At 52.1% G+C, this 25,637-nt stretch overlaps 2 protein-coding genes across 14 annotated transcripts in view; both read left to right on the top strand.

Moving 5' to 3' along the window:
- DUS2 (dihydrouridine synthase 2) overlaps window positions 1-18,080 on the top strand; it is a 41,405-nt gene extending 23,325 nt beyond the window's left edge. For 6 of the 7 annotated variants that reach the window (XM_073796368.1, XM_073796366.1, XM_073796364.1 and 3 more), the window contains 11 exons: window positions 583-643; window positions 3,331-3,378; window positions 7,093-7,179; window positions 7,336-7,406; window positions 9,401-9,487; window positions 10,812-10,980; window positions 13,431-13,552; window positions 14,798-14,947; window positions 16,072-16,159; window positions 17,229-17,302; window positions 17,536-18,080. In XM_073796368.1, coding sequence (XP_073652469.1) covers window positions 583-643; window positions 3,331-3,378; window positions 7,093-7,179; window positions 7,336-7,406; window positions 9,401-9,487; window positions 10,812-10,980; window positions 13,431-13,552; window positions 14,798-14,947; window positions 16,072-16,159; window positions 17,229-17,302; window positions 17,536-17,773 — 1,195 coding nt within the window. In that variant the 3' untranslated portion in view covers window positions 17,774-18,080. The remainder of the gene's footprint in view (window positions 1-582; window positions 644-3,330; window positions 3,379-7,092; window positions 7,180-7,335; window positions 7,407-9,400; window positions 9,488-10,811; window positions 10,981-13,430; window positions 13,553-14,797; window positions 14,948-16,071; window positions 16,160-17,228; window positions 17,303-17,535) is intronic. The other variant, XM_033844126.2, reaches the window with a different exon arrangement.
- Window positions 18,081-18,205: 125 nt separating this feature from the next.
- NFATC3 (nuclear factor of activated T cells 3) overlaps window positions 18,206-25,637 on the top strand; it is a 139,653-nt gene continuing 132,221 nt past the window's right edge. For 3 of the 7 annotated variants that reach the window (XR_004523198.2, XM_033844119.2, XM_033844120.2), the window contains exon 1: window positions 23,417-23,823. Coding sequence is in view for 5 of the 7 variants with exons in the window: in XM_033844119.2 (XP_033700010.1) it covers window positions 23,721-23,823 (103 nt within the window). In the remaining 2 variants the exon portion in view is untranslated. Of the gene's footprint in view, window positions 23,824-25,637 lie in introns of all 7 variants that reach the window. The other 4 variants (XR_004523199.2, XM_033844121.2, XM_073796337.1 and 1 more) reach the window with 3 other exon arrangements.

Raw genomic sequence — 25,637 nt, 5'->3', positions numbered from 1 at the left:
GTTAGCTATTGTTATTAATTACAACAAGGGTGAGAAGGAGCTTGGGCAGTCGTTGCTGCTGGTCACAGACTGGTAACTGTGTATGTAGCAGATGATGAGGAAAGGGTCCTTTCTACATCTGAGACTTGTTTGGAGGAAGCCAGCTGTGCAGCCTAGCACGCAAAGACAGTCCTCCACTTCCTCCAGAACCAGTGCTCTGGGAAAGGGCTTTTGTGCTTATGTCACTTTTGTGCATTATGGCTTTCACTACCCAGTTAGAACTGGAACTCTGGGATGGAGTGCAGTGTGGCTGTCATTCGATATTCGAGTTATCTGATACAACTCAGAACTAGCAAAATCCTCTACAACTAGCCCTTCCTACATGTGTGAGCACGTTATGTTCTTCTTCTGGAGCTCTACCCAGGAGGAGAGGCGGTTGCACATTTTAGAGACAGGATTTTTCAGCTTCTGTCTCTGAGGGTTGGTGTGTTTTAGAGGGCCAGGGAACATTAAGAATTTCATGAGCACAGATGCATACCTTTGACTTTATGTCCTACCCTCAAGTTGAATATTTATTATCTTTCCTCCTTCATGTTTTTCCAGAGAAAATGATGTGGCTGGTATCGACGTCAACATGGGCTGTCCTAAAGAGTATTCCACCAAGGTAAACTGATTTTGTTATACTCTTCACAAATATAGGGTGCAGGGCTTCCCTGGTGGCGCAGTGGTTGAGATTCCGCCTGCCGATGCAGGGGACACAGGTTCGTGCCCCGGTCCGGGAGGATCCCACATGCCGCGGAGCGGCTGGGCCCGTGAGCCATGGCCGCTGAGCCTGTGCGTCCGGAGTCTGTGCTCCGCAACGGGAGAGGCCACAACAGTGAGAGGCCTGCGTACCGCAAAAAAAAAAAAAAAAAAAAAAAAATATAGGGTGCAGATTAAAGGAGACTGACAAGAGGTGACGACTAAGTACAGTACCTGAGTCTGGACTAGATCCTGTACTAATGGGCAAAATGCTCAAAAGGATATTATTAGATCAACTGGCAAAATTGGAATATAGACCATGGTAGGTTAGCTAAAAATACTGTATCAGTGAAAATATATGAAGTTGATAACTTCTGTGGTTATGTAAGAATATCCATATTCTTAGAAAATACACACTGAAATACTTAGGGGTCAAGGGCTATGATATATGTAATTACCCTCAAATGGTTCAGGAAAAATTTTCAATGTGCACACAAACATATACATATATACATAAATAAATACACACACACACACACAGCACTTGTGCCCAAGTAATAAAACAAATGATGTAAATGTTAAAAGAAAGAATAATGTGAACAGGGTTTTGTTTTTTCATGAATAAAAATAGAGGATGCAATACATGTGTCCCCACTGTCATATCAGAAGAGACCAGACAGGACTGCTATGAGCTCAGAGAAAGCAGCAGAAGGGCAGCCCTTAAACTCAGGATCCTGTGGGGAAATGTAGTCCTTGATGAGGAGGTTTGGGACTCTGCAGGCAGAGGGAGTGGCACAAGCAGGGACCCAGAGGCCAATGTGAAGTAGAGGCAGGGAACCTTGATTTGACCAGAGGGTTGGGAAGTGGGTAGTGAAGAGGAAGCAGAGGAACACAGGATTGAAAATCTTGGTTGGGACCAGATTAGCTGAACTTTGATTTTAAATGCCTCTGATCTTTTTTGAACAGAGAAGGCTTGTGATCAGAAACTTAGTTTCTTCCCCCAGGGGAAACCAATGTTACTAGTTGCTTGTGTGTCTTTCCAAATATATTCTATAAATAGAAATACTAATCTGAAAGCCATGTGTCCAGTGTATTCAAGTGGAAAGAGGCCAGAGGTCAGGATACAGATGTCGGAGATGAGTGTTTTGGGTCCACAGGAGAGACCAGGGATGGAGACAAGAGAAGCCAAATTGGAGCAGACTTTGATAAGATTTGGCTGGCAAATGATTGGACTGGGAGTGGGAGGCAGGGTGAGTGGTGGGGGTAGAGGGAGGAAAGACTGGCAGCCAGTCAGAAGAGATACCTCCCAGTGTGCCGTACCAGTACATGCCAGCTGAATATCTGCTCTCTTCTCATGGTTCAAAAACCGAAGTCATATTAAAAAAATTAATTGAATAGTTTTCCCTCCTTCTAAGGAGGGAGAGTTCTTACTCTTTATCCTTTTGAACCTTTAAGATTTTTAATATGTTGCCTATTCTAAAAAGCAAGTTAAGAAGTTAAATAGAAAGGGAGGAAGGAAGGAAATACCAATTGGAAAAGCCATTGTTGTAGAAGGGGCAGTGAGACTGGATTTTAGATCCTGTGATTCAACAAGGAAGGGCTGAATCATGTGTTAGGTGAAGAACAGACGGAGTCACGGTGAGTGGCCAGGGCTTCCTGAAGGCCTGTAAGGTTTGTATCTGAAGGTAGCCCAGGGCTAGTAGCTCTGTTCTTTTAGTTCTCCTCTGAAATGCAGGCTCAGTTCGCGCTGGTTCTCTCTGGTTCTAATGTGTAGTTCTTAAACATGAAGTTAAACTGTAATAACTGAATTTAAACCTTCAGAGCACATTCCTTGAGCATTCATTAGTACGTAGTCTATATACTTGACAGCATATATTTATTGGATTTGTTTTTCTCCCCTTCACCTCACTCTTAATGGGTTCAGATTTTTAACATTCTCCCCTGCTCCACTTATTAAAGTATTCATACCATTGCCCAGGACTTGGATAATACAGAAAAGTACAAAAAAGAACAATAAAATCACCAGTAATCACACCGTTAAGAGACAGCCCCTGGTGTTAATGCTGAGATTTAAGTGACTCCAGGGGTTGTTGCTTCCATTAGCTAGGACTTTTGTTAGAGTTTGACATTGGTCTGGGTGCTCAGGAGTGGGCCGGCCATTGTTGCTGGCAGGGGATCAGGGCCTGGACAAGGTTTGGAGGTTGTGTGCCTCTGAGTGGCTTTGCTGGCAGAGGTGGTATCCAAGCAAGTGACGGTAGGATAGGAAGAAGTCGCATTTGATCTCATTTCAAAGGAAATTGTTTTTTTAAGGGCTTGGCAGATGGTGGGGTTTAGTTTATTAAGGCACTGAGACCCTGGGTAGGAAGTGGGCAGTCCTGAAAAATGATTTTTTAGAACCCACTTCTAGATAGATCTGTGGGTCTTGTTAAGGGGATCAGAGTGCTGGCCCTTAGAATTCATCAAACTGATCCCTGATGTTGTGGGCACAGGCGATTGCCAGTGGACCTTGGTTCCTTGGAGGCAAGTGCTGGGGTACTGCCAGGTTGCCATACCACAGGGAGGAGCCACCCTCCTCCAGCTGTAAGAGCCCCTCTGTGTGCTTTTCCTTAGGGAGGAATGGGAGCTGCCCTGCTATCAGATCCTGACAAGATTGAGAAGGTAAGTCCTGCATGAGTGAAAGCAGAGGTCCTTAAACATGCCTATGAACTAGAGTTGCCTGGAACACCTCCCCTACCCTTCCCCCAAATTTAGAGAATCAGTCACTCCACCTGGGGTCTGGAAATTTTTTCAAAGGCTTTCCAGTGACTTTGACATATAGCCAGGTTCAGAAACCCCTGAGTCAGCCTGCAGTAGCCTTGGAGTTCCTTAAAAGCCCAGGGCTAGGGACATGTCAGTAGAGAGCCAGGGGTCCTGAGAGACTCATTTAGAGCCGCTTCTGTATTGCCTCTCTCCCTTCTGAGAAGATCATGAGAGCATATGCCAGGCTACCTGTGGGTGGTGGGCAGGCTCAGTGGCTGTGTGTGTCAGGATGTAGGGGAGTGGCCTCTCCCTGGGGGCTTGATGAGAGCATCAATGGGTGCCCTGCACACTGATAGAGTCCACCATCAGTATGAGAGCAGGCCAGGCCAGGGCCATATAAGGTAAGCTGAAGTTAGTCTCCTCTGATCTCCTTCCCTTGGTGATTCTGGTGGCCAGGTTTATGAGGCCTTAGGGTCAGGTTGATGTTTGCCACCAGTGTTGTGAGCTGCCAGTACATGTGGGAGTGACATCTTCTGCCATACCACATGCACCTTTTACTTTCCTCTCGCAGTTCACCAGCTTTCTCCTTGCTGCTCCCCTTAGCTCCTTTGATTTCCTTTTCATTCTCCATCCCCACTTCCACCTCTGGGCTTTAAGCCTCCTAGTGCCTCCCATAGGCTAGAGCAACTTGGGATAAGGCACCACCATTAAGAGCTGCCACTGCTGTGTCAGCAGCTCAACCCTGTTATTCTTCCAGCCCTACTGTGTCTGGGATCTAGGAAAATTCGTGTGTTTATGGGCTAGGTGCCTCCTCATTTTTCCCGTGTGTGGACAGGCACAGGTAATGACCTCCAGTCAGACACCTCTATGCAGGCTGGAGTGGACGTGGACTACTGTGGATTCCACACTTAGGGAAGGGGCCTCAGTAGCGGGTGGTTTGCTTCACAGCACATACATACAGGCATTTCTGTTATCCTCTGGCGTCCTGGCTTCTCCCACCCATGCTGTTGGCTCTGTCCTCGCTACTGCCCTTCTTTGGGCACATTTCACACGTGAGGCAGCAGAGTTAACACTACCCCTCAGAAGCTCAGTTCATTTCGTTAATTCTCTGGTTGGCAGGGTGGTCGGTTGAGCCAGGTCGGGCTAGTGGACCGGGTTTGCCTTGTGAAAGAGAGGATGCAGGCTTCCACAGTAAAGCCAAATGAGACTCAGGAAGAGTGGGATGGATTAGATTCAGGCTCAAATTGTGCTGGCAAACTGGGTGAGCTGGATGAGAGCTTTGTAGGTCCTTCCAGGCTTGGTGTTTTAGGTCCATGGTTCCATCTGTGGGAACATCTCAGGACCACCTTAGAGATTTTTTCAAAATAAGACTGCTTGTTTGGGGGCGATGAAAGTTTTTGGAAATAGATAGTGGTGATGGTTGTATGACATCTTGAGCTAATGCCACTAAATTATACACTTAGAAATGGTTAAGACAGACAATTGTATGTTATATATGTTTTACCACAATAATAATTTTTTAAAAAGGATGCTATCTATTGAGAATTCTGCGTATTCTTGGGGTAGACAGAGGCAGGGAGAGGGTATCAGTCTTTTGAAAAAGCTTCCCAGGTGACTCTGGTGTACCCTCCCTGGATTAAGAACCTCAGTTTAAGACTCTATATCAGTAATAGCCTCTCTCTGACCCCTGCCCCACATTCCCTGGGCCGCCGGCTGCTCAGGGCATCCCCTTGTGTGCGCTGCACTTGGGCCATGGCTAACAATCAGCAGGGCCAGGACTTGAGCTCAGTTCTCACTGATTCCCAGGCCTGTGCTTTCCTGTCCTCCTCCCTGCTCCCTCCCCAACAACCAGGGGAGCCAAAGTCTGCTTTTCCTGAGTCAACCAGTGGATCTGGGGAGATGTGCCCAGATACGGGCCCGTCTCAGGTCCTTTTCCCCCACAGACTTTTCACGCCACAGAGACATGGGGTGTGGCTTGAATCTGGGAGAGTTGGGTCCAGGAGAGGTTCTGCTAGAGTCTGACCAAAAGACAGACTCTATTTGCCCTTTCCTCTCAGTGTGACTTTTGCAAAGGGCTAGGACTTTTCGTTACTAATTTCCTTCCTGGTCCTGAACATGCACGTGAAATGAACAGAAAATGAACTGAAGAAGGTGCTTAGAGTTGCTTGGATAAAATACACCAAGAGGAAGTTCTGCAAAACAGAGAACTGGGTCAAACCAGCTGATGTTGCTTAAATCACCAGACATCAGAGGATTCTGAGTCAGCACTTGCAAAGGAACCCTCCGGAGATTTTATTGTCAGCTTGAAGGACAGGACTAGAGTGGGAAATTTTATTGTGTATCTTGATGGATCTGGCAGTCCCTCTTCCTCCCTTAAAGGGTAGGTGCTCCTTTAAGCCCTGCCAGAGTCACCCTAGGACCTCAGGCCCAGTCAGCCTCCTGGGGCAGCACCTGGGGACTGTTCCTTCCTGTCAGTCTCTGGCAGTTGTGCCTGGGCCAGCAGGCCCTGTCTTGCCCATGATCTGTCCTATCAGTCCAGGCTCTTGGTCTAATGTCTCCTGGAGGGGCCTGCCTTAGCCTGTCCCTGAGAGAAAGGCCTCCTTCACTGGTTCTTGTGACCCGGCTCTCTGCTGCCCCCACCTGTCTAGAACTAGACTGGCAGCTGCTGCCTGGATGTCCCCTCTGCTCTGCTGGACAGGGATCCAGTTTCTTGGAAGAGGGCTCTTGGCATCACCTTCCCCCTAGCTTGCCTCGCCCAAAATTTCTGATGAGGGAAGAAGATAAAGATAGCAAGGTCACAGACATGCAGTGTCATCTACACCTTTCTTGATGTCTGACTCTTTGTCTGGACTTGCTACTTCCCTGACACTTTCCTGTGTGACTTTCTTGATCTTTATTTGGAGTCCTTTGCAATTACTGTGCAAAATAAACACTTTAAAATATGTTGACTATGCTGTCTTTTCCTTTGCCAGTTTCATTCCTGTATATCTGACTCCCCTAAAGAGAGGGGGTACCTGAGGACAGGGCCCAGGACCTGCTCAAACTTTCCTGCTCACTCACTTGGCAGATCCTGGAACAGCACTCAGGAAACATGCCTTCAATCAGGAATGGAGCTGTGAGCCATGTGTTCTCAACCAGGGTTAGGCCTCAGAATCATTTTGTGGAGGGAATGTGTTGGGCAGAGTCTTTTGAAATCACATATTCCTAAGCCCTGTCCCTAGAGACTCATTCAGGAAAGATGAGGTAGAATCTAAGATTCTGTATTTCTTAGGCTCTCCAGGTGATTCTGATGTTTGCCCTGGCAAAGGATCACTGTGTTCTGTACAAGCATGCATGCAGATCCATTCATGCATTCATTCACTCATTCGTTCATTTACCAAATATATGTATACTGCTAGGTACCAGGCAAGGGGCTGCTGGTGCTGGGGCTCTAGCAGAGAAAGAGGTGAACTCCTTCCCTCATGGAGCTTCCATGTATATGCGTGCAACAGACGCATTCACATGGACACGTACATGGACATAAACATGTCCATGCCACTGGGCCGCACAGGTCTGGAGCAGAATTCATTAGTACAAGCAGTTGTGGTGTTTGTTCCAGAAGAGGCAGATGCTCTTGTACTCTCCCCACTGCAGATCCTCAGCACTCTTGTTAAAGGGACACAGAGACCTGTGACCTGCAAGATTCGCATCCTGCCATCGGTAAAGATCTTACATCTGAAGGTCCATTTTCTCTGGGGATGCTGATTTGGGGGTGTGAATGATTCTTGTGGGGCTGAGTTATGTTTGGAGGAGGAGGTAGAGCTGAGCCCACTTTAGGAGCTGGCAGCTGCTCCCTCTGTGGCTTCAGTAAACACCCTGTGTGGTCCTGTCCCTCAGCTGGAAGATACCCTGAGCCTTGTTAAGCGGATAGAGAGGACCGGCATTGCAGCCATCGCGGTTCATGGGAGGTGAGTGGTTGCCTTACTAGTGACTGACTTGCAAGGAGGACCCTAGCCATCTTAATGATTCTTCACCAGACCCCAGGTGACTACCAGCTTCTCTTCTAGATACACAGCCTAGCTCTGCATAGCTCATTGATATCCCCTAAGTTCAGAGGGCAGTCAAACTCTTTATGGGGGTTGCATTTTTCTTTGTTTCATTCATTGAGCATCTACTGGTGGTAGGCACTACACCGAGCTTTAGAGATACAGAGAGACCAATGGGAAGGAGAAACACCCCTACCCTCAAGACGTGTAAATGGTAGAGAATGAGTGATTTGCTCAAAATTATATCACGTAGCCAGGAAGTGGTGGAATTAGAACTCTGACTCTGAATCTCATTTTCTTTACACTACATTCAGCAATAGCTCCTCCCTTGAATGACCCCAGGCAGATTGCTGTTCTTTTAAAGGCACTGCCTCTTTTGTCTGCCCTTGTTGGACTGCCAGCTGTCACAGTGACCACTTTAAACAGTCCTTGAATCTGCTGTCTACTGAGAGCTGAGGTATTGCTGAAGGCTACCCTTGGTTTCCCAGTCGAACTCGCTCCCCGTATCCAGGATGTACTTTTGTACAGAATCCCAGGTCAGCAAACTTTGGTCAGGGTGACCTCTCTTTTGAGTGGTGTTCCTTTTGAGTTCAGGGGTCTTGTAGGAATAGTGCATTTTTTGCTGGTTGTATCTATTACAGCATTTTCAGAGAAGGGAAACCAGAACTCCAACACATAAAAACAGAAAAGCAGAGCTGTGCGTGTTGAAGCCAGCAGGGGATGGTGAAAGGCCACACACGCGTACACACAGGCCCCTCCTGGAGGCAGCAGGCTCTGGGCTCAGACTGCCTGGTTTCAAATCCCAGGTCTGGGTTCAAATCCCAGGTCTGCTGCTTGTTGGCTGTGTATCCTTGGACAAGTCATTTAACCTCTCTGAGCACCACAGTCCTCATTTGGAAATTAAGATAATTTCTGCTTGATAGGGTTGTCACGAGGCTTTTATGAGATTGTGAATATACAGCCTTGGCACAGTGCCTGGCATAGAGTGTTTTCTGAATAAATAAAGCTATTCCTTTTTCCCAGTATTTGGAAACACTAGGAAGACAGATTTGGGTGAGTTTAAAGAGGGACTTTCTGGCCATCAAAGTTGTTAAAGATGGGCTAGAATTGGGCTGCTGGGGGAGCAGGGAGGTGGAGGTGGAGGCTGGGTTGATAGGGCTTTCTAAGGCCCTGTGGCCCCTGACACTTTTGTTGAAGAGTATAGCAGAGGGACACATGCAGATAGGACCTGGGCAAGGGCTTTCTGGTCGACCACCTCTCTGGCTTGTCCCTGTGCACAGCTCAAGTTAGGGCTTACCTTAGCATCCCTAAGACTCACTCACTCATACACAAGACCTTCTTGCAGTTGACCTTGGATGCAGGGGCCCTGGGTTGTGGTCTTGCCTCCCCTGTGGCTCTTTGTGACAGCCATGGTCTGTGGCCTGCTCTGGTTGCTGGGCCTACCCTGTGCCAGGTGCCTCTCCCCAGGATCAGCTGCCCAACTTGGCCTCAGCACACGCAGCTGTGTGGGAGTGGCCAGTCTGAGTGGCGGCAGCTGTTCCCAGTCCCTCTGGGAGGGCAAGACCGGGACAGTAGGGGTTGCATTCTTAAGGCACCGTCCCTCATCTCTGGCAGAAATGAGGGGTAGCTGGGGAGTGGCAGTGTGACCACCCACATCGGCTTCCTGCAGCCATGCCTCACCTGCAGACCTTTGAGAGCTGGACTTGCCTTCTCAGCATGGACCTGTGCTGCTGCTGCCCGGCACAACAGAGGTCAGGGAGAGCCGTCCCCTGTAGCCCAGAGCCCTGTCCCTGCTGGCCACATGGCCTTCCTGAGGTTCAGCAAGGAGGACAGTAGGATTTGGCTGACATAACCCGGTGCTAAGTGTGACGTGACCTTTGGCACTCAGTCCCCAGCCCCATCTCTTTATCTCCAAGGAAGCGGGAGGAGCGACCTCAGCACCCTGTCAGCTGTGAAGCCATCAAAGCCGTCGCCGAAACCCTCTCCATTCCTGTCATAGCCAAGTAAGCCTCCCTTCTTCCTCGTTTATTTTTTTATGCCTCACTTCACTCAGAAGGGATTTGAACTGACAAATAGAAAATAGAATGCGATAGCATCAAAAAATGACTGTAAGAGAAAAGAAAAAAAGGGTGTGACAAAAATGAACTTGGCAGTGAGGCTGAGAAGGGCCCATTGTGTCCTTTGGCCTCTGGTGAGTGGCCGATGTAGGTATGCAGTAGACAGGGGCCCAGGACATTCCGATGCACGGGTTGAGGTGGGAGTGTTTAGGGAGAGCAAGAGAGTGGCTGCTGAAGCAGCCCCAGGGGAAGGTGACATCACACCCAGAGTTAGGGGTGTAGGGTGTAGGGTGAGGCGTCTCAAGCCAGAGCACAGAGAGCCATGGCTCAGGAGCATGAGGCAGGTCACAGACCAAAGCCCAGATGAGCATCCCGGACAGTGACAGGACCAGAACCTAGACTGGCAGGTGTGAGGTACCGATGACCAGCCCAAAGGCTTAGCAGTAAGACAGCAGTGTCCTGTTGCCACTGGGGAGCTGGCCTGTGTGGGCCAGTCGGGAGTCCGGCTCAACCCTGATGGCAGGTTGGGAACAGAGAAGTTCTGAAGCCCTAAAGCCCTGACAAAAGGCATGCCTGACTGGAGGGAGGGACGGGGGAGCTAAGGGTGGGGTGGTCCCCAGGGCAAGGGGTGTTAGGGGTGTCTTGGAGAGAGGGTAGGGCTACTCAAGACCCTGGACCCTGTTGCTGCTGTTGTCACCTGAGGGGGGTTCCCCCACCCCCATTTTCACACACAGTGCTGTCTCTGGCCTGAGGCTGCTGCCTGGTTCCTAATGGAACAGACAAAGAGCAGTTTCCAAGGGGCTGCAGGGTGGCTGAAAGGGAAATTGCAACCAAACCGGGCCTCCTTCCTTCCTCTCATGACCACCACTGCGTCTGTTCCCTCTCTAGGGTTTTGACCCAGCCGTCAGTGGGCATATAGGTGCCCCAGCCTGGGGGTTTTCCTGTGATCCCTGTATCCACGTACAGACCCCGCCCTTCGGATGTGGGCCGGCTTTAGCCACTGTTCGGGAGGAGGGGGAAGGAAGGTAAACGCTCTGGAGTACCTCTTAAGTGCCAGGCACGGTTTGGACTGCTTTATTTTGTTATCTCACTTGGTGCTCCTGACCCCACAGTGGGGTGTGTGTTATAATCTCCAGTGTCCCGAAGCTCTCATAGCTGAAGGACTTGGCCAAAGCCACACACTGAATAAGTGGCAGATTTAGGAGTTGCCTTTTTCTGAAATTGCTTGTACAAGGATGGGGATACCCCTCACCCCACTGTTGCTTTTCAGTGGAGGATCTCACGACCACATCCAAGGATATTTGGATATAGAGGACTTTCGACAAGCCACGGCAGCCTCTTCAGTGATGGTGGCCCGAGCGGCCATGTGGAACCCATCCATCTTCCTCAAGGAGGGTCCACGACCCTTGGAGGAGGTCATGCAGAAGTACATCAGATACGTATGTCTATGCACTATTTCAAAACAAACATTTCTCACTGTCTGCCACATTGCTGCAGAAAGTGCTTTGGGTGAGCCCCCAGCCCCCAGCAGCTCTCCTTTTCTTTTCTTTTTTAAAAAATTTATTATTTATTTATTTATTTATTTTTGGCTGCGTTGGGTCTTCGTTGCTGTGTGCGGGCTTTCTCTAGTTGCGGCGAGCGGGGGCTACTCTTCGTTGCGGTGCGCAGGCTTCTCATTGCGGTGGCTTCTCTTGTTGCAGAGCGTGGGCTCTAGGTGCGCGGGCTTTAGTAGTTGTGGCTCACAGACTCAGTAGTTGTGGCTTGCAGGCTCTAGAGCGCAGGCTCAGTAGTTGTGGCGCACGGGCTTAGTTGCTCCGTGGCATGTGGGATCTTCCCGGACCAGGGCTCAAACCCGTGTCCCCTGCATTGGCAGGCAGATTCTTAACCACTGTGCCACCAAGGAAGTCCCTCTCCTTTTCTTTTTAGTGTAGCATAGCATTGGGTTTCCCTGGCTGCAATGTGAAGAGCAGGGTGCTGGGGAGGCATGGCCCTATCATTGCCCCCTTCTAAAGCTTTCAAGGTGTGAGGGTCATAGCAAGGGCTTCTGGATCCAGGATGCTGTTGCGGCCCCAAACACATGATATCTTTCTCTTAGTCTCTGTCACCCCCTGCCCCCCTACACATACACACGCATGCACAATGACAGTGGTGTCTGGGTCACTCATGCCAGTGGGTTGGCACCAGAGGAGCCACAGCCAGGAGGAGCCATTGTAGCTGTTGTGAGGACAGGTTCTCTCCGTAAAGACGTGTCAACTGGTCGTCAGTCATAGTCACTTCTAAAAGTCTTCTCTTGCTAATTCCTAGAATGCTTTAGCCTCTGACTTAGGAAATAGCCTAACTTTGACCCTCTCCTCAGGTAATAGCTTTTTCTTCTCACCCGGGGTTTGATGGTAGTGCCCGGGCATTTCCCTGTAAAGGAGGTTTTTGACACCTGCACTATTTCCTTGGCACTGCCCCGGCACCCTGTGAGACTCTGACCAGCTGTGCATGTCTGTCGGCAAAGATAGTGAGTGGTCCTCAAATTCCTCAGTGAGTTGGGCCTGAGCAGAGAGTGCAGCCCTCACCCTGAGCAGACTTCCACCCTCCTCTTCAGTCCTGGAGCTCCTACCCACCTGGGGGGTCAGGAGCTTCTCAGATCCTCAGGCTGCCATGGGCAGTTGTGGCTGCCATGACATGTGGGTGTCCCCAGGGCTGTGCAAGCTGGGGGTGGTCGGAGGCCCTGAGGCCTGTGCCCAGAGCTGGGCAGCCTCTGTTCTGGAGCCTCTTCTGCTTGATGCTGCAGCCTTCATCCTCTTGGTTCTGGGTGTCCTCTTGGGCAGGTTGGCTCTCCAATGGCCTGGGTCAACCAGAGGCAAGGGGGGCTTAGCTCAGTCTAGGTCGGCCAGTTGGCAGGTCTGTGGCAGGGAAGGCACGTTTAGTAGTGGTGCCAAGCTTGCTCACTGGCTGAAAGGTGATGTTATCCTTCCTTCTCAGCCTGTCCCTTGGCAACTCCTCAAGGGGGTGTGTTGGGCCAGAGAAAGGGAGCAGCTTTCAAGCATAGGCAGGGCTGCTTCTGGTCCAGCCAGGTGCCTTCTGTCCCAAACAAGCTGAATCAAGGCCTTGCTGCTGGCCGTGGCTTACCCACGTATCCCTTCTTTGTCCTGAACATGTGGTCGCACCTCCAAGGCACTGAAGACATAGGCCTTGCTGGAGGTATTAGAAGATTTGATAGGGGGCGAGACGGGGAGAGGGTTCTGGGGGGCTGAGGCACCCTTTACCCACTGCTCTCCTGCCTGCCCCAGCCAGGCCGACTTCCACTGGGTATCCCTGGGCAGTTGTCTGGCCTCCCTGAGCCTGCATTTCCCAGTCTGAGTAGTGGTAACTACTTGTTTAGCTCAATGAAGTGACAAGTAACATGTGCAAACATGCTTGGTCAATGGTGCTGGGCTTTTCCCATGTTGGGAGAAATTAGAGACAGGCTGTTTAAGATGTGGGAGGGGCAGGCACTCACCATGGTTATAAGGGGTAGAAGAATCTCACCCCTGTCCCGGGGCTGGTCCTGCCACACCAGAACTTGGCTGTTCCCCACTCCCTGCCTTGGAAGATGCTCGGCAACAGGTCCTCTGTGGTAGCTGATGCAGGAGGAGCTCCAGGCGCATGTGGACCTTAGTCAGGCTGTCCAGTGGAGTGTGCTCCTGACTGTGGGTCTCAGTTGTGACCCCCAAGCATTGTGCCACTAACTAGAGGAGTAGATCGCCAAGATGGAGAGGGCTCTTTTATGGGGTCACACTGCCTCGGCTGCAGGCCCCTCTGATGCCCCCTTGGAGCCCCTTTTCCTGCCATCAGAGCAGAGCTCAGGCCTCAGAGCCTGCCTGGGCAGCAGGGGGGCTCATGGCAGTTCTTCTCTCAGGCTGTGCAGTATGACAACCACTACACCAACACCAAGTACTGCTTGTGCCAGATGCTACGAGAACATCTGGAGTCGCCCCAGGGGAGGTTGCTCCATGCCGCCCAGTCTTCCCAGGAAATTTGGTGAGAGGGGCAATGGGCTGTTCATCTGTCCTTGCAGACATTACCCAGACTTGACCCTGAGCCCTAAGCTGACTCTACGAGGGGACCCAGGACACAGCTTCTGGAGGTGGATGTGCTGGAGTGGGGAGGTGGTACAGCTTTGCCTCACAGAAGGGGGTACTTTCAAATCTTTAGAACTTGCCATCCCTGGACTGATCTCAGCAGCAGAATTTCGGGAACTAGTGCACTAGTAGGATGGAGGAAGGTGAGGGCTGGGCTTGGGAATCCCTGGGGAGGAAGGGGCTTTCCTGGTAACAGATCTGTCACATGCCAGGCCACCAAGATCCAATGGTTAGGAGAGTTGGGGTTGTAGAATGGAGCCCCTGGCCTGAGCCGGCACCCACACCCCATCCCTTTGCAGTCTGAGAGGCCACCCCTTGATCCTCTAGATCTGGTAGAGCTACAGCTCAGGTGGTTGACATTTGGGGCCCCTCACAACCTGGTCTAGTGCCTGTTCCCACAGCTCCCTGTCTGCCTGTGCTTGTACAGGGTCTCCTGCCTGAATGCTGTCTCCCCCGCACATTAGCTCTCTATACTCTCCTTCCTCCAGAGAAGCCTTTCTGGACTAGGCTTCCCTCAGGCAGCCATCTTCATGAATGTCCTCCAGCCCTTAAGATGCTTCCTAGAGGGAAGAGCCTTGCCTGAACCTTCCTCCTCACCCTGGGCTTGTGGTATTCATTCTGTCCCTAGCCCATGTAGCTTAACCAGCTCGACCCAAGTATCTTGTGAACTCAAGAGGATAACTCTCAAGAGTATCACTTTGTAGCTCTGGCTGGTACCTCAGTTTAGGCTTGGCCTGTGTGTGGTCAGGCCTCCATGTCTTCCTCCCACGGGCCTGCATGAGGACAAGGCTGTGCATACCCCCAGCGCTTGGTCAGTATAGCTCAACTCACTCACTGCTGGCTAGGGACACCTGCCTGTGTGTTCCTCCTCAGAAGAGAGGCTGCAGGTGGCCTTTGGAATCTACTCCACCCAGCCCAGCCTGCCCTCCAGTGCTCATGCTCAGGGACCTGCATTCATTCTCCATCTGTCAGTTCAGGCTGATCACAGGGGTGTGTAGAAAGCACCTTCTGATGGCTAGGCCCTGGTGGTGTTTGGGTATATGTGGGGGGCATTTCTCAGTCGTGGGGCCCTGGGCTCCTGCAGTAGTTTCCTGAATGCTGGCTCCACTAAGGGGCTTCCCCTACTCTGCTTGTCCCTTCATAGTGAGGCCTTTGGCCTTGGTGCCTTCTATGAGGAGACCACACGAGAGCTGGATGCCCGGCGGGGCAAACTCTTGGCCAGGAGCCCGGAGGAGGTGGAGGAGCCAGCTGAAGATACCTCTGGTATCATTAAGATGGCTGTCAAGTTTGACCGGTAGGTCTCCAGCTCGGCCTCAGCTTGGGCCAGGGCCAGTGTCCTCAGGTCTGACTGGGCCAGCAAGCTGGCTGCCGTCCATGGTTAATGCCAAGCTTAGGGACCACACATCTCCTTGGTTTGGATGCTTGTTCTCAGTTTTCAGCAACCCAAAGAAGGCACTTTGGAGAAGACAGTCGCTGAAAGCCCAGGCAGTGCTGTCAGGGTTGCGCATGCTTTCCCAAGGGTGACTAAACTATACCTTTTTCCTGACCCACCCCTTCCCACAACTCAGGCTGGGGAGACTTGTCCCCTCTGTTCCTCAAAGTCTGTGTTTTCTCCTTGGCCCTCAGGAATTAGCTGCCTGCAGGGAGCTCCAGAATAGCAGCAGGACCTGAACCCTCACCTGGCTAAGCAGCCTACCCTCACTGCCCCTCGCTAGCCCTGTGGTGCCCTCTCTAGGCAGAAATAGCCTCAGGCCAATTATTGCCTCAGACTGTGACTCAGCTTTGAATGGGGCCCTCATCCTTGTCTCTGTGATCTGGAATCTGAACCTTTCTGGGGTCCCCAGGGCCAGACCAGGAGTTAGTCTTGTCTGGCAGTCTTGGGAGGAGGGATGTAGGCACAGCTGTTGGGCAGTCATATCCAGGGAGAGCTCCTGGTGGGAAGCTAGAACATGGCCTGACTCTGAAACTGGAGTCCACTGTGCCCAAGGCAGCAGCGGATCACCCTGACACTTGGTGGACATAATCAGGGTGGGCCCTGAGCTAGATCCTGAGACCACTGTATGGCCGCCTGTGTCCCCACTCCCACCCACTCCCTCCTGATATTGTCTTGAGAGGCAAATTGTACCTTCCTTCTTGGCTGTTGAAGGCTGTTTTCCAGGCTGGAGCTCAGAGTGCTGGAGTTCACTTCCCATTCCAATTCCCCAAACAACTGAAGCCCATCTTCCCTTTAGGTAGAATTGAGGCCCCAAGCCACTGGTGGGACAGAAATGGGAGCTCAAGGGAATAGGTGCAGGAGTCCGAAGGCAGGAGTTTGCTGTCTCAGTTCCTGCAGCTCCTACCAGGAACTGAGTAGGGCCCCTGCTGAGGAATGGAGTTCTCATGGTAGGTGGGCCCTGACACCTTTCCCTCCTTCCCTAGGAGAGCATACTCACCCCAGATCACCCCCAAGATGTGCCTGCTGGAGTGGTGCCGGAGGGAGAAGTTGGCACAGCCTGTGTATGAAACGGTGAGTTCCTGCCTGTGGCCTGCCCTGCATCCAGCCCACAGCACTCCCACAGCTAGTGCCACCACCCCCAGTCCACCCACGGCTCGTATGTGCACTCCAGACTGCTTGGCTGGAGCCTGGCTTTGCCTTCTTTGCCTTCTAGCTCCTTCCCTTTGACAGTGGACCTGTTGTCTAGTTCTGGTCACTTTCATAAAACTGAACTAGAGGCCTAAGTAAGAGGCTGCTTCAGCCAGTCCCTTCCAGTGGCATTGCTTAGGCAGGAGAGACTTCTCTGGAGAGGGCCAATTGGCTTAGGAAGGATGCTCAAACCTAAAAGTTAGACTGACATGTTTTTGGACCAGGCCTCAGCCAATGGGGCACAGAATTGGGCCCCATGTCTGGGGCCCCTCAGGGGAAACTTTGAGATGGTCTTGCTTCACTTTCTTTGGTCCCCATGGCCTGTTTAGGTTGCCTAGTCTCTTTTGGACTGGCCTTCTGACCTCCAAGCTTGTATCTTCTGGGCCTTGGGTTCCCTTCTGCCAGAGTGACTTTTCCAAAACGAATTTGCTTCTGTCCCCCTTGCTCACGTCCTCATCAGCTCTTCAGCACCTTTGGGATCAAGCCCTACTACCTCAGCCCAGAGCATGAGACCCCCATGTGTCTTTCTGCTTCAGGTCACATCCACTCAGCTCTCTGTCCGCCACATCACCTGGTCGCTCTGCCAGGTGTACCTTCTTTGCCCCAGTCCTTGTCCCCTCTCACCGCTTTGCCATCTGGTGAACTCCTTCTCATTTTGGGGGACCTGGCCCACCCAGATGTCAGTAGGAGGAAGCTCCATAGTCACATGCAGCTAAGGGCTCTGACGGACCTTTGCTTAGGTCCATGACAGAACTCCTGACACACTGGAATGTCACTGACTGTTTGTGTATCTACGTTTCTTCCCTGGAAGATGCACTAGGCACTTCTGCTGGGGAGGAGCGTATGATACAGGTAGCCTTCATTTGATTTAGGTGGGAAGTACTTCCCTCCAGGGCTTGGCCCTCTTGCTCTCATGCAGCCATCCCTGTTTCCTTTTCTCTCTCTGTACCAGGTTCAACGGCCCCTGGATCGCCTCTTCTGTTCTGTTGTCACTGTTGCTGAACAAAAGTACCAGTCCACCTTGTGGTGAGTTTCCTTATCAGTGGGCATGAGGCTTGCAACAGGGCCTGATCCTCGCATTGGCCTGGGAGGGTTAGGGGGATGGTGTACCTGGGCAGTGGCATCCCTGGGTGATGACCCCTTCCCTAGTTTTGTCAGAATCTCTGCCAAGGGCGTGTAGAGTCAGGCCTCCCAGACTCTAGTCCTGTAACCAGTCTGCCTGTCTCCCTGCCTTATTGCCCCATGCCTCATCTGCCTAGGGACAAGTCCAAGAAACTGGCGGAGCAGGCTGCAGCCATCGTCTGTCTGCGGAGCCAGGGCCTCCCTGAGGGTCGGCTGCGTGAGGAGGGTCCCTCCTTGCACAAGCGCAAGCGGGAGGCCCCTGACCAAGACACTGGGGACCCCAGAGCTCAGGAGCCAGTCCTGCCTGGGGAGCTGTGCAAGAAGCCCTTTTTAGCCTTGGCAAGTGGTAAAGAGAGCCCCCTGGAAGGCTGGTGACTCCCGTCCCTACCCTGGTCAGCCCCTCCCTGGGCCTGGCCCTAGGATGGCTATGGGTGCAGAGCATCAGCCAGGTGCCACTGGACAATTTGCTGCCAGTGCTGACAGGAATTACGAGGTTCTGGCCTGGGCCAGCAGCCTGGAGCACAGGCCAAGGGATCCCCAGAGTGCCCATCTCCTTTGGTGGGTCTGAGTAGCAGAGCCAAGTTCCCAGTGACCTCAGTATTTTCTTTGAAAACAGGAGCTTTTCAGGTGGCACCTCCCCAACCTGACATTGGTACAGTGCAATAAAGACCCTTCACCCTTACCCATGGCTGGTTGCTTCAGCCTGGCACCTTTACACATGGACAGATGTCCTGGCATAATTATTCTGCTTCCACCCTCTGTGCAGAGCTGGGGCTTTCTAAAACATTTCTCCTACCCATCCTTATGAGTCTAGATGGAGGTGGTGGGTTGGTTATCACCTTTAATGCTCACTGGACTTGAGTTGAGCCAGGAAAGTCCAAGAAGCCCATTCTCCTGATGGTAAACCTGAGGTACTGGCCGTCAGTTGGCTTTCCTGATGAGAGGTGATATGGAGTCTGGGGGAACGATTAGGGTATCTGGTGCGCTAGTAAGGGACCAGCTCAGGTGAGGCGGGGTGCTGGGTCTGACCCCAGCTAGAGCTCAGACCTGTGAGGTGTCTGCTCTGAGCAGAGGACACTGGAGACTGCTGATGGCAGCAATTTGGGGCCCTTGTGATTGCCCGGCCATGCCACTGCCCATCCCCCCTTCCCCCCCCCCACCATCCCGTTCGGGCCGGAAGGAAGTGGCAGATTCTCTTTAATTTCCTTCTGGCAGTGAGAAGCAAACAAACAGCTACCACATCTTATGGGGCCTCCCCGCACCGCCACCGCCCACTTACTGGGAGGGGCGTTCTGACCAAAGGTCCCTGCCCAGCACCGCCTCTGCTTCCTCAGCTGTAAACATGCTGCTTTTCCTCCCCTTTTCAAAGCTCTGTGAGGAGGGGGGGATTCCCCTCTGGGTCAAGGCCTTGTTTCTCCCATCTACTCAGGGTCAGGCCCCTGTGCCAGTCAGTACCTCCAGCCCTGATGACCTGAATCAGGGGTTGGGCAGGTAAGGCCCCTGTCTCAGTCCCGGAGCAGCCCCTCCATGCACCCATACTTGCTCTTCTGTTTGCAGATAAGGATACCAATACCAGTGGCCTCCCAGAGCCCATCACTCTTTGACCTTGGGCAAGTCACTTCTAGTTCTTGCTGGGCCCAAGGGCCCTTCTCTGAGTGGGATCAGCTGTTCTCTTCCTGCTCGAGGCTGGCTGGAGGATAGTCTCGCCCTATGATAGCGGCACTGTGCAGCTAATGGGGTCACTCCATACCGAGGCTGCCCTAACTAACTTCCCAGACCAGTGCTTCCAGAGAAGGAGCCCCACCCAGGAGAGAGACTGAGGCTTGGTTCAGTCTCAGCCATCAAACTTTAGGCACAATTTATTTGATTTTTCTTACAAAAAACTGTTTCAGTCAAAATGCCCCCTTTGCCTTTCCTCATACCCCAACTGGAACAGGACAGACAGATTGGCCCCAGTGGACCCCTCAGGCATCCTGAGCTAGTCAGAACTTGTGGGAGGACCCTGTGTGGGCCAGGTACCAAGTCTTAAGATCCACTTCCCTGTTGGGGTTGGGCTCTGTCCTCAGACCTCTTCTCCCACCAGTGTGGTTTCCCTGGGCAAGCCCCTTCTCTGGAGGGGTCACGTTCATTTCTGGGCTATGGGGAAGGAAAGGCAGGGGTAGAGGTCAGTCGCTAAGATAGAGTTTAGAGTGTGGGGACTTTGAAGGCCCAGGAAAAGTAGTGGGGAAAGGGTTAGTCACAGGGGAGCAGGTGGGGAGGGGCTAGTGTGTGTTCCTTGACTGAGGACGTCTGGCAAAATCCTGGCTGAATATGTTGGCCCTCAAATGGTCTCGCTTTAGCACACCTCAGTGATGCCTGCCCTGGTCTCAGAGAGACCTGCCTAAGAGCTGGGACCAACTGGGAGGGCCCAGTCAGGTCTGAAAGCTCCACCCACTGTTCTCATCATGCCCACCTCAAACTCAGGCCACTTAGATGCCCAAACCCCTCTCTGGTCTGGTAACCACCATACTTATCCATCCATTCCAGCCACCCTGATTGAGGACTTCCTCCTAGCTCATCATATTTTGGGGACACATGGTTTTCATATGAGCACAAGAGGGAGGGACAAGGCTGGAGAGGGTGGCAGGTCTTCCGAAGGCCACAGCAAGCAGACTGGACTTGGTGCAAAGATGGGTGGGTCATCTCTTGCCCCTGCAGTCCTGCATACTCAGTCCTTCCAGGTGTCACTCCTGCTCAGAACTCCTCCATGGCTCTCTGTTGCCCCCTGGATCAAGTCCAAACTCCTCAGCCTAGCGCTTGAGGACAAAGTGCTGACCCTGTCTTCTCAGCACCATGTGCTGACTTCAGCAACTAACTTTCTTCGATTGTAGTTGGCTGGTCATATCGCCTCTGCCCAGATTGAGAACTGCTCAAGGGCACTCCTTGTGTCCCCTCTGGCCAGCCTGGGCATGGGGGTAGGGAGCAGGCACAGAGGAAAAATCAAACAAGAGCTTGTGTTGGGGGGATGTGTGCCATGGAGAGGAGGATCTTTTCTAAACTCTGACTTTCCTCCAAGGCTCCTATTTGCCCTAATGTGGAACAAGGGGGGCTGGACTGAGCTAAGCTGTACCATTCCATGGCTCAAGAGGCCACAGGAGAGCCTTCAGCGATGAGAATTCAGGGCCAGGCCTGTGGCAGCTGATGAAAGGGATGGTTTTCCTCAGTCTCGAGCCTGGCTGGCATGCACACAGGAGGGAGAGGGGACCCACACAGTCCTTGTCTACCAGCCTGGCCAAGTCTAGGGTTCTATCTGTTGCATTGGGTCCCTGGGCCTCCTGGTTTCACAGGGCTCTCAGAAGGCTGGAGGTGAGTCAGATGGCCTCCTGCCACCTAAGAGAGCTTTGGAGCTGACCTGACGAGGAGCTTATGGGGGAGGTCCTGGACCTGGCTAAGGAAAAGGGGTGGAGAGAGTTTGTATACTGATGTCTGTGTATTGATTCGTCACAGCCTGCAGAGCTCCCAGCCACTGCTGCCTTTCTTACAAAGGTGGTAACACTCTTCCTGCAGTTGGTGCCCACCCCCTGCCTCAGCCCTCATCACTCCAGGTTAGGATTCTCAGTTTCCTCCAGAGCAGAAACCTTCCCCAAGACATGAGCCCTTTTAAGTGTTCTCCAGGTGCATGGTAGCTGGGAACACAGATGCATCGCTAAGCATTTGATGAATGGGTGAATTTTTCAAGCCACCTATAGCTTCTCTGGTCCCCTCCCAGTGGTGGGGCTGACGGGCCCATGATCTCCCTCTTGCCTTCCCCCCTGGCCTGGCTGGCTGAGCCCCTGGTTCAGGTAAAGTCATGTGTTGAGGGCAGAGGGGTTAGATGAAGGTCCATTTTCTCCATCCAGATGATATCCTGGGAGGTATTGTGGGGGGGTGGTAGGGGGCACACATCCCAAAACTGCATCGTTTTATGAGGAGGAGAGGTGAGCTGGCTAAGCTTCTGGGGCCTTTTACTATACTAAGGGTCATGTTACATGTAGTACTAATTGGCAGACCAACCATCTGCCTGGGGCCGAAAGCTGTAAAGTTAGTGTGGAGTTTGGGCTCTAAATTCCACGCTTAGGCCCTCAAGGTTGGATATCCTTTGAAGGCAGGACTGCTTATTGGAAGGCTATTTCACCCACTTAATACCATTTGCTCCCTCTCCTTGACTACTGTTATCTCCTTCTGCCTCTAACCTTCCCCTCCCCCACTCCAATCCAGAGATTCAGAATTCTGAACATGGAAGTCTCCTGCTGGAAACCCTTTTGTGGCTCCCTCCTGCACTCAGGATAAAGTTCAGATACCTTGCAGTGGCTTGCAGTACCCTGCTCCTTCATCTGGCTTTACCGTTGGCTTCTGTTCACTGCGTGTACTCTCTGGTCTCCAAGTCTTTGGAAATCTGTTCTCTGCCTGGAACCATCTTTCTCACTTCTTGCCCATCTCTCCAATTCTTACTTAGCCTTGTGGACACCTGCAGCCTGGGAGATTATAAGCCTTCTCTGAGCTCTTGGCACAGCCCTAATCTCTTTGCACAGTGATTATAGATTTGCTTGCCTCCTCTCCCTGATGCCTGAAGGGAGATTAATTTATCTCTGCCTCCCCAGGTCCAGCACAGGTATGGGTACAGAGCACAGGGCAGGAAAAGTTTTCTGACCTCAGGGGTGAACCAGTCCAAGATAAACGTGTCAACGGCTCTGTACGTTCCCTGTCCTCCTGACCCTAGGCCTAGTTGGGCTTTCCCTAGGGCTCCCTGGTACCTCAGGTTGTCAGTCCACATATTGAGACATCTCTGGAGGGTGCTCCACCTTGCCCTCTTCCAGCGGCTTTTGTGGACAGCGTGGGATGTGCCTGGGCTCTTGCACCTGCACCCAAGTTTCTGAGACATAGCAACTTGGTTCCTCTGGCAACACACTTCTAGGGATGCTGTGCCCTTCGCAGCCTAGAGCTAGGGGAGTTGGTCACCGCCACCTCTTCCAGCTCTCCGTCCACCCTGTGCCTTGGAGGAGCCCTAAGTAAACAAGCCAGGCTCAGCGTCCCTGGGCCCAGCCTCCACCCCAGGGCCCAGGAGGAGGCACCTTGGGTAGTCTCCAGGCAAGACGGGCCCGCTGGGGAGGGGCAGAGAGTGAAACTGTTCTGACGCAGTGTCATTTCCTCCCCCCTAACAACCACTCAGTTTGTGTAACACAATCCCTCCCGCTTTAACCGATGTGCGCCGGGATGCAGAGGTCACAGAGCCCGTTGAATGGTGCGAGTTCACGACGGGGTTTTCCCGTTCAGTCGGCCTGACTTATAGCACGGACAGACCCTGCCCCGGAGGCTTTGCCGAGGCCTCGAATGCGCCGGCTGTCCTCGAAGGAGCAGCTGCCAGGCCGGCTGACGGCGAGCAGACAAAGGCTCAGCCAGCAAAGCGCGGGCCCCGCCCCGCAAGGGTGGGTCTGCAGCGACTGGTAGCTCAGACTTGGGCCTCGTTGCGCAACCCAGGTTTCCTCCGGCTCCGCCCCACCTTAGCTGGAAGCCCGACCCAGTCCCAGCCTTCTCGAGACTCCGCCATTAAGGCTGGGGTAAAGGGTTCAGGGAGTGAGTGATGTCCACGTAACCCTCCGGGGCGCTTTTACCTTCCCCAAACCCAGCCAGGCAGGAATAACACTGCAGCCGCGTGTCACCGCACCCTTAACCCCAAGGCTCTTGACGCCCCTTCCCCAACGTCGGGCCTGCCTAATAAGGCAAGGGATCTCTGGCCGGTGGTGGGCCCCTCAATATAATTAGAGGGCTATCGACCTCACACCCTGGTACCGGGTCCTGGCTTAGAAGGAGTTGATGCAAACTACGACTCCCAAGAGGTAGTAGGGCTATCTGGCTCTCCATATTCACGTGACTTCCTTCTCCTGGAGAGGGAGTCACGCGGTAGGCCGGTGAGGGGGCGGGGCCATCGGGCTCGTCCGCGGTGCCAGTGGCCTATGGGCGGCCGGGTCAGATGGGCGCGCGGTAGGGGGCGGGACCGGCCTCGCGGCACGGCGCGGGAGCGCGCCGGTAGCGGCCGCTGTAGGGGGGCGGGGAATATCGTCTAAGGCGACCGTGGCAGCTTGGGCATCGACGACTGGCAGTGGTGGCGGCTCCTGGTGCGGTTCGGCGCGCGGCCAGTTTTAGAGTTCGGAACGGAACGCTCGACGTCGCGGTCCCCGCCCGGAAAGTTTGCTGCGGAGCTGCAACCTCCTGGCCGGCGCGGCCCGGCATGAAGCGGCGCTGAGGAGCCGCCGCCGCCGCCGCCGCCGCCTGAGGAGGAGCCGCAGCACCCTGGGCCACGCCGATGACTACTGCAAACTGTGGCGCCCACGACGAGCTCGACTTTAAACTCGTCTTTGGCGAGGACGGGGCGCCGCCACCGCCGGCCCCGGTCTCGCGGCCTGCAGGTGGGTGCCGGGCGGGGCGGGAACGAGGAGCGTCAGCTCTTCTGGCTCGCAAGAGCTCGCCCCCTCCCTGCCTGGTCCCTTGGTTGTCCCGGGTCTGGTAACATCGTGTGTGTGGGGGGGGGGGGGTGAGTGTCTGGTAACATCGTGTGTGTGTGTGTGTGTGTGTGTGTGTGTGTGTGTGTGTATGTGTGGTGATGTCTGGTAACATCGTGTGTGTGTGTGGGTGAGTGGTAACGTGTGTATGTGTGTGTGGGGGGGGGGGTGAGTGAAGAGCGGATTTAAACCGCTGAGGAGGCGTGTGGGTCGCAGCGACGTGGAAGTGGCCGCGGGCTAGGCTGGAAGCAAACTAGTGGGGAACTGGACTTCGGGACGCCTGTGGCCAGTGGACGCCGGGGTTTGGAGGCCGAGGGTCGGGGTCGCTGCCCAGGTGGCCTCTGGTTTGCTGCTTTGCCAGCGTGGTGCGGAGGAAATGTCCCTGTGAAGTGTAAGCAGGTTTGGTTTTTCATCTATTCTAGGTTTTAAAAGCAATCTTCATTTGAAAGATGCGCATTCTGAAAGTGCAGGAGCTCTCTAAAATTCGTGCACATGTCTGTTTAAACCTACTCTGCTAGGAGAGTTACGCTGTAGTGTTAACTTCCACTTGTGCATGTTAATGGCCCACATTTAATTCGAAGTGTAACTATAACGGGACTTTTCCGAAAACTGGGTTTCTTTTTTTTTGAGCTAAGTCTTTCGGAAGATATTTAAAAGTGGGGTGCCGTGTTTGTAATTTTCCTAGAAAGTTCTGGAAGTCAGTTTTTAAGAAAAAGCTCACCTCGGAAGATGTTTTAAAGGAGATCATGAGTTGGGTTTTAAAGGAGAGCGTGAAAAGCTGGGCACCATAATGTTTGGAGGTCAGACCAATCAGGAAATAGGAACAGGATGGTTGGGGACTCTCCTGTGACCTGGTTTGGAATACTGTGGTTCATTAAGTTCAGTTTCCTTATTACTTATGCAGGTGAACTTCAAAAGGGAGATGGATAAGACTAATCCCCTTTTATTTTTTCCGGTGTTAGGTGAATTACTTTATGTTCATATTGATGTTCAATAGACTGTTCTGTAGGGTTGCACTGAAAAACATATCTGAACGTATGGCATAAGGATTCTCTGGGAAATATTTGTATTGTATTATCAGCCCTATTAGTCTTTATATGTTAGATGTCTTTGTCAACATAGTAAATAATTTACAGTAGTTATTTGTTGGCTGCGTTTTTTTCAATTCCACTGACATCATTTGAGCACCTATTATGCTCAAGGTAGTGTTAGGTAGTGTTATGATGGATGCAGAAAGAACTGAGGCACCTCAAGGAGCTTGGGAAATGGAATGGGGGGGCACATAACCCAAATAACTGTGCTACTAGGCTGACTGAATGGTGGTGCAGCTTATAATAGAGGTAGAAACGGGGGGAAAGTGGCATTGGTAGAGAAGGTTGCATTGAATTGTACTTAAATTATGGGGATTTAACAAAATAAAATCTTGTTTGAATGAGTATTTTCATTATAAAGAAGATAAACAGTTGATGATGTCAGCAAACCTTTATTGGGCACAAACTTGATTAGAGCACATTAAATACCAAATATATGATCAATAAAGATGTTAACCAAACATATGAGTAATAAAGAATTATCATCAAGTAGGAGTTGTATGTACGTCCAAAACATTAAATAAAATTTAAATGCTATGAATACAGCTATTTAAGGAATGATTTTTGCCATAAAACCCGTAAAAAAAACATTTTGATATTAAATGGGTCTAGAGGAGTTAAGGTTTGAAA

The sequence above is a fragment of the Tursiops truncatus genome, chromosome 19, assembly GCF_011762595.2.
Source record: "Tursiops truncatus isolate mTurTru1 chromosome 19, mTurTru1.mat.Y, whole genome shotgun sequence".
NCBI classification, from domain to species: domain Eukaryota; kingdom Metazoa; phylum Chordata; class Mammalia; order Artiodactyla; family Delphinidae; genus Tursiops; species Tursiops truncatus.
The sequence above is the reverse complement of the archived record's forward strand: the minus strand, read 5'-3'. Positions and strand labels throughout refer to the sequence as shown.